Source organism: Manihot esculenta, chromosome 6 (assembly GCF_001659605.2).
Source record: "Manihot esculenta cultivar AM560-2 chromosome 6, M.esculenta_v8, whole genome shotgun sequence".
In the NCBI taxonomy this organism is placed as follows: domain Eukaryota; kingdom Viridiplantae; phylum Streptophyta; class Magnoliopsida; order Malpighiales; family Euphorbiaceae; genus Manihot; species Manihot esculenta.
The window spans coordinates 15,803,800-15,812,363 of NC_035166.2; the positions used below are offsets into that span (position 1 = coordinate 15,803,800).

The window sequence follows — 8,564 nt, forward strand, 5'->3', positions numbered from 1 at the left end:
TATCATAGCCAACAACGTTCATTTTTTTTTTTTTTTTCATTTCTAGTGCCTCAAAGCACTTCTAACCAGAATCAATCTCCAACGCCTTCTCCTCTTAAGTGGTATAGACAACCCACCAGGCAGCACGATTCTCACCCTTCTCTCACTGGTCTTCGTGCATATGCCAAACTTCGTCATTCCTTTATATTGCTCGCAGATCTTTCTTGCTCTGATACCAATTGTCACGGTTTCAGATTTTAGCAATCGCCAGGAACCGTGCGGCACTTGACTTGAACACCTTCAAGCCAAGTCAGCCTTAAGAATCACCCAATATCCTGTGAACATGAATACCCTAATTAGTCAATGTTATATAAATGAACAACGAAGCCAACAGACAGCATTCCATCAGAAGCCTCACAGTAGGTACAAAAGATAAGAACTGAACATGGGAATTCATGAACAGGCTACTTATTTTATTATAGGGGCAAAATAGTAATTATACATTATCATCGATGCAATCGTTACAATAATTCTCACCTCCCTTGTAGACAGGGGGGACGGTCTACAAGGAGTGAAGGCACAACTTGGATCTCCGTAGGCCTACGGTAGCCAACTGGGCCCAGCCCCAGCTGGTGGCCAACTAGTCACTCCCCCCTAAAGAGCCTTAGGAACAACTTGGCCTATGGCAGGAGGAGACATCAACATGTCTCATATGACCCCCCCCCTAAAACAAATACATGGAAAGGAATTACAACAAATTGTCTCGGCCATTATCTTCCTACTAATTTCTACTATTTTATCCTAATATTGCTTTCTAGGAATTCCAATGTTGGAAAATTACAGTTTTGGTCCCTGAAAACTCTATGACCCTGACACACAGTGTATGTCAGAAATAATAATAAATAAAAGACGAGATAAATATATATTTAAACACCTAAATTTTATATAAAAAAAAATTTATTGGTTTAAAAATATTTAATTTTATAAATTTTTTATATTCATAGTCTAGATTTTTAATTTTAAATTAAAAATTTTTAATTTTTTTTTTTTAAAATAGGGGTTGGGGAGTCGAACCTTAGACCTTTCAAGACTACAAGATGCACTTTCCACCAGGCTAAACTTTGGAGTGCTAAAAATTTTTAATTTTTAAATTTATTATAATTATAATAATTTTTAAAGTAATTTTAGTTATATTTAAATTAGTTCATGTGTATTATTTTTTTATTATATAAATAACTTGATTGATTTAGATTAAATTTTAATTAAAATTTTAAATATTTAATTATTTAAAATATTTTATTAATATTTTTATTTATTATTTAAAAATTTTATATAATTAAGAGTTTAAAATCTTAATTAATATTTAATTTCAGTTAATCAAATTGTTTATATAAAAAAAATTATGACATATAATATAATATATGATGTAAGTTAATTTAAATCTGATTAATATTAGTTTAAAAAATTGTTATAATTATAATAAATTTAAAAATTGTTATAATTATAATAAATTTAAAAATTGTGATTTTTTAATCTAAAATTAAAAATTTGAAAACTTGTAAAATTAAAATATTTTTAGATTGACAAAAAAAATATATGTATAATTTCAACTCTTAAAATGTCCCATTAAATACCTAATTTTTTTAAAAATGTACATAAATTATACCTAAGATGTTGTACTAGAAATATAATTTTATTAAAAAAATCTATACGCACTTAAATTCTTAAAATCTATCTCATTCTTCAATATTAATATTAATGATGACTAAAATAATAAATTCCATTTAATAATAGTTTGAAAAGAATTTATGTGTATGTAACGTTTTAATAATTTAGATTATATATAAATTTGTTTTTATAAAATTCAAGTATAAAAGACATCGGTGATCATGTTCATATCCACATCCGATCAGAAATATAAAAATAAAAAAAAATAAAAAGAATTACCTATAATAAAAAAAAAAAAAGAAGGGGGACAAGGCATAGTTTGGTCAAATGAGTTTGTTGAATGTTAAGTTTATGAGAAGCCCAGATTCAGTGTAGTCTCCCTCTTGACCCTTCAAATGACAAAATCCTTATCTATTTTACATGCTCATAATAATTAATTATAGTGCCTGGTATATACTTTTTTTTATTATTACTAAACAAGGTCTAATATAAGTTCTTCAAAATTTACTGTGTATGTGGATTTATATATCTAAAATTATTATATTTTAATTTGAATCTAATGATTATAGTATGGGAAGTTTTATCTTTCAATCCAATAATTTCATATAGAATTATCTGTATGAAATTATTATCGGTGGCTTAAAGAAGCTCAGCAATTGTTGGTGGTGCCCTAATTTTTGAAGAAATTTTATTATAATTTTATATAGAATTATCTTTATGAAATGAGATCCAATAAAATATAAATAATAGATTTCAATATATTAGTCTTTCAAAATTATTGATGAGAGATATCTTGCTTATCTGTCATAATTAATTTCGACATCTCAATATAGATGCTTTAATTTAATATTTAATATTTAATATTTTTGCATTACATTTTAAGTTTTAATTAATTTTAAAAAATTGTGAAAATATTAAAGTAATAAAAATAATCAACAATGGATGCGGAAAAATCTGAGCCCCATCAAATCCAGTCTCAATTATTTAAAGTTTTACAATCTCATTAATAATTAGGGTAGTGTAGGGCAGAGACGCTTTCTAATATGTTCTAGCATGTTAACGCTCCATTCCCAATATAATAATAATAATTTCCATTAAATTCTTCAACTTTTATAATTTCACTAGTTTTTTTTTTATCAAAAATATGAATTCGTTGAAAAGGAAAAAAAAAAAAAAAGGATTTTAGGGCTAAAAAAACTCACAAATAAATGCTAATTCTAAAAAGCTCAATCTAAATGTCCATGCAAAAGGATTTGGATAAGCAAAAGCAAAAAAGCGCTGCTCTCCTTGATCGCAGATGAATGCTCTTTACTCTTGCAGAAAAGGCCGAAACCAAAACAGATAAAATAACCTGAACAGAACTTTGCAATGATAAATGAATACTTTTATAATTTGTAGATTCAAACTCTTTTAATTTTTTTATAAAAAAGTTATTAGTTAATTTATTTTAATATTGATAAATATATTAAATAAAATAATATAAATATTTAAAAGTATATAAACTGAATAATATAAATATTAAAGATGATTAATAATTTTTAACAGAAAAATTATTAAGTTAAATTTTATAAAATATATATACATTTTAATTAAGTAATTCTAAAATAAAAATAAATTAATGAATTTTTTAAAAAGCCAATATTAATTCACTCAAATAATAGTAATAAAAAAAAATTAGTTCCATTATTATTTATGTACATTACCCTGAATTTTAATGAAAACTTGTTCAGCGTTTATCTTTTATTTTTATTTTATTAAACGTCTATTTAACTTATCCAGTACTAATTAATTATTAACAATTAATTGCCCAATATTAATAATAAGTTAATTTCAAACTCATTCCAATATATACGAAAGATTTTTTTATTTATGAAAAAATATTTTTGTAAAAACTTTAATTTTCATTTTTCAATTAAAAATAATAAGAAATATGACACTAAAATTTTAAATTTAAAAATTATCAATCTTACGTATCACCATATGTTATTTATAACAAAATATTTATTTTTTTATCATTATATATAAATATTTGACAATAAAGAGATGATTATGTCCATTTCAAAAAAAAAAAAATAGAGATGATTATGAAAATGCAAACTGAAAATTAGAGAGTTTAATTAAATATATGATTTCTCATTAAAATTTATTATAATGGATTTTAATATAAATTATTCTCATAAAATGTCATAAATCATCGTACCCAAATCCCAAATTTATCAAAATATAAGTATTTTACATTCTTGACAGTAAATTTTAGAAAAAGAAAAAGAACAATTATTAAATATAATTTCAGAGTTATTTTCAAATTATTTTTTATGCATCAAAACTAAAATTTCTCCCTTAACAATAAAGTAATAATAGTTTCTTGGATAAGACTGTGGGTGTGATAATAAACTCAAACTCTTAGACTTGGAAAAATACATTACAAGGAAAATTAAAAGGCTCTTTGAAGCCACCTTCCGATTTGTCTGCAATTACAACGCATTATATGACTTGGTAAAATAAGATAAGCATTCAAATAAATTTAATTTTCCTGGGAAATTCATTTTTCTTTTTATCTCTATTTTCAAATTCTTAAAGAGAGAAATTTTCTCGGAAATTTCTCGTTTTAGAACAAGCACATCATTCTTGGAAATTCTTCGAAAATTCAGAAGATAGCATTTAATTAAAGAAATGATTAGATAATCTCACTAAAAATGGGTGAAGATGGAGAACGAAGTAAACAAGAAAATTCTAAATTGAGGTCCATATGGGGCGTGTTCCGTGAGTTGGTCTTTCAGAATCCTTATGGGTTGAGAAGGGTGCATTCGTAATGCTTATAAAAAGATCAAAGACTCTTAAAATCGCCTTGATTTTGCCAATGGTATATTCCTATCCCTCACCTCGTGCGTGCATGTGTTTACCTATCATCTCATTACTAACCATGAAATTACCGAGTGAGAGCAGAGGAGAAAGTGAATTATCATTAATATGGAATCATACAATTTGCAAAGAAGCATGATGTCTTCTTTGCACAGTTGCAGATGATGCGACTGTGCAACCTCAACTCATGATTGATGCAGGTCCCACCATGATATCCACATCATTAATGGTCCAGATTGCATAGTCGATTTACCTGCAATTCAGGCTAAGCATTTTCCTACAAACATTTTCTTAGACCCTTTTTTTGGCTATTTACAGAAGCCTCCTACTAGTCAAAGTTACAATGATTACAGAATAAAAACTGAAATGCCGTTTGCAGTTCAGTTCTTCAATCATACAAGCCCTCCTGCTCCCATACGTCCACCAGAAAATCAACAAGTTCCTGCCAGTTAAAACCCAATTAACAAATGATGAAAAATGCTGCTTTAGTGAAATACCTAGTAAACTAGATGGCAGACTTACAGGGAGAGGAATTGGCCGGGGGAAAGGATTTCTCGTTCCAAGTAAACCTTCATAAGTTGCATTCCAGCTGCAAATGCAGAACCAACTTGAGAAATTACACACAAAAAAACAATGAATATAAACCAAGGCCCTTTCCTAAATTCTACTAATTTGATTATTAGTATTGGCAACACATCACTTATCGGATTGCAAAGTATTTGATCTACAGGAAGGAAGATTTGACAGGAGGCAAAATAAGCAGGTTCTTGAAGAAAGCCAGTTAAAAAGCCTGACGTAGAGGAAGCTCTTGTTCTAAATTGCCCCAATTGTTCAGTACTTCGGGTGAGAGTATGATTCCAGACTGGTCTAATAAACAAACTGGATAAACAAAAAATACCTTAATCTGCGTTCCCATCTCTCTTGGATTCGATTTGTTGAAGTGTTATTTCCAATCCACTGATTCCTGTTCTGTTGCCAGAGAATAAGACCTGCAACGTCATAATAATTACAGCTGTTACTAATGCTAAAACTACATTGAACTACACTGTAAAGAATAAATGAATAACCACGCTTAAATTTGTTTAAATTATTAACATGAATCATGTACAGACAACCATAAATTATCAAACAACAGCATTGTTCTGAGCAACAATATGTACACAGTTAATCAGAACCAAGAAAAAAAAAGAGAGAGAGAATGTGCAAAGCAGAAAACTTACCATGATTTATGAAGTCAGAATTGCTGACTGTGCCACTGGTGCCACCAGTGAGGTTCACATTTGATATACTGATTGATGAAACACTTCTCTGGGATTGCATAGCACTGTACTCCAAATCACATGTGCTGGTACTCCAAAAATCATCTGATATGCTAGGCCTCTTCACTGCCCGTCCTTGTATTTTTAATCCTTTCGATGGTTCATCCACAGCAATAATTGGTGTGGGTTTAGCACAGCAACCAAAACAACCACTGCTCTGTAGCAATTCAGGTTAAATATATACAAACAATAAACGAAGCTATAAAAAGAGTTAAGATTGACAATGGTCATAACATGTTTGCTCCTCTCAAGATAGAGCTAAATAAAACCATCACCAGAAAATTGCCTGAGAAGCAGAAAGGTGCTCGATTTCTTGTGAAAACTGGAGCATCAGTAACATGGAAACATTCATATTCACATATTTAATTTCCATCTTTTGACGAGGAGCTAATGGAGGAAGTAGCTAACGCAGAGTCACGAGAAAGAATACTAGTTTGGCTATCTCTATAGTTAACAACAAAAGATACAAGAATGATGTACAAAATGGAATTATTTCATCTTTCTTTCTTAGCAATAGTTCTCAAGTGCTAAAAATTGCTTGTTATGTCCAAAGTGACAGGGGAAAGAACCCTGCATACTCAATAGGGGAGGAATTACGGGGAGAAGAAAGATAAACTCCCATTTTGTAACCAATCATTAGATTATTTCACGACATAAGCTGCCTTGATAACGTTTTCTTGGAAAAAAAAATGTCAAAGGGAGCAGTTAATACAACATAGCTTGAACCATTTCCCTTCTCATAAGCAGTAGTACTTAAAGAAACTTCTTGGGTGTTTTAATTTCTAGTTGAAGAACTCAATTTCCTTTCTCTAATAAAGTTTGAGAATTTAAAATTTACTGAAATGGTTCAAGTGGTTATTGTTTCCTTAATAACTAAGAAATCAACTAGTTAACCGCCTGAGAATAGTTCTTGAGCTCTCAACCAAGTCTTAATCACTACTTCGAAAGAAAATCAATTCAATGAAACATGGAGTGAAGTTGGAATTCTGCTGGATCTACATTAAAAATTGGGACTTCTATAAATAGTAAACCCAAGATTAACCCAAGATTAAATCTTTACATACCATCAGTCTCAACTACGCTTTAAATATAGAAATCAAATCCATAATTAAATTACCCACAACTACAACTAACTAGGTCAACAAGAAACTATTATCCTAAAATTAGAAAGCAAATTAAATAATAATAATAATTAAAAAAAACCCGAAATCCCACAAAGTTACTAGGAATTTGAGAGAGAAGTTTTTGACACTTGGAAAAAGAAATCAAAAGTTGAGAAAGAAAATGTGGAGACTGACCCCATGCAAGCGATAAGGTGACGGATCCAAGCCGTAATGGAGGTGTTGAAGATCACCATTTAAACCGGCGAAAAGAGCATCGATGTGCTCCGGTTAACGGAATCGGAAAAGAAACGAATTGAGTAGTTGAGCTGCAGTTTGGGGTTTTGTAGTTGCAGGTGTTAGGGAAATTGGTTGGTTGGAGGGTAGTTAGCGAAGAGTGAAATGATTAGCGAATGACCAGAGCGGAGCAGTGATAATCATGTGGGTTTGGCTTTGTACGGTGATGGTGGTTTCACGCGCCTTGTACGCGCTTTAGCTGTCGATCCTCGCTTATAATAAATTCATAATTCTTCTCATAGGACTCTATAAATCGACAGTCTCTAATTTCATGGTATAATATAAAAAAGATTTCAATATAAAAATTGTGGAGTTTTGGAATGGCCCATCATCCCTTTTTTATTTATTTTTTAAAATATTTTATTTTTTATATTATTTTTTAAAATACAATTTTTAAGTTAATTTGATAAAATTAAAAATCATATTTTTAGTGGAAAAGAAAGTTGATTTTTTAATCATTTCATGAAAATAAAATAAAACACTATAAACTAAATTCCATGATGTTTACATAAAATGTGTAAGACAGTAGGAGTTTATATTATTTTAAAACATATTTATTATATAAAATAAATTTAAAATTTATTGAATTAATAAAATAAAATCATTATAGTATTATATATCATTAAAATTTGAAATTAAATGAGCTACAGTTTGCCAATCAAGAAAAATTAGTTTTATTATTAAATTTTAAAGTTTTTGCTATCATCAAATGGTAATTTAAAAAAAAAAATTTAGAGAATAAATTTAAATTCAAATTTATCAGATAAATGGCATGTCATTAATCACTGGCGAGTCAAGATTGGCCAATATAAAGTTGATAATGATTTTGAAGTTGACGACTTCTCGTTATCCCATTTGATCTACAGACCATTATTAAGCTTGCAATTATCTAATGAAATCACTCCACGTACATATCCTTGAATATGACAAGGGAAAGAGAAACTCACGTTCTTTTCCTTCTGCAGTCGGTCCGCCACCATCGAAGAAGGGCAGAGGGTGGCCATCCTTCGCCTCTTCCATCTTTCGGTGGGAATTGTGTAAATAAATAATATTTCTTGTTTTAAGCATATATTTGAGTTTAAGGGTGAGGATTTTGTTTTGTTGATGCATTGTTTTATTTTAGTTTGGTAGCATGTAGGTGGATTTAAGATTTCTTTGATGATGGGTGTCTGTATATTTAAGGAGAGAGAGAGAGAGGTGATAATTCTATTAAAATAATAACTTTTTGACTATTTTTATTGTTTTTTGAATTTTAGACGGTTATTTATCAATTTTTAGAAATAGAGATCTTTGAATTAATTGTTACTTCATATCAATATATATTTATTATTGTGATTTT

At 29.1% G+C, this 8,564-nt stretch overlaps 1 protein-coding gene across 1 annotated transcript; it reads right to left on the minus strand.

Moving 5' to 3' along the window:
• Window positions 1-4,584: 4,584 nt before the first annotated feature.
• LOC110618050 lies at window positions 4,585-7,438 on the minus strand. The gene is made up of 5 exons (XM_021761069.2): window positions 7,127-7,438; window positions 5,730-5,980; window positions 5,408-5,498; window positions 5,032-5,098; window positions 4,585-4,951 (listed from the first exon to the last, which is right to left on the minus strand). The coding sequence occupies exons 1-5, from the start codon at window positions 7,183-7,185 to the stop codon at window positions 4,898-4,900; spliced, it is 522 nt and encodes a 173-aa protein (XP_021616761.1). The 5' UTR covers window positions 7,186-7,438; the 3' UTR covers window positions 4,585-4,897.
• Window positions 7,439-8,564: the final 1,126 nt, after the last annotated feature.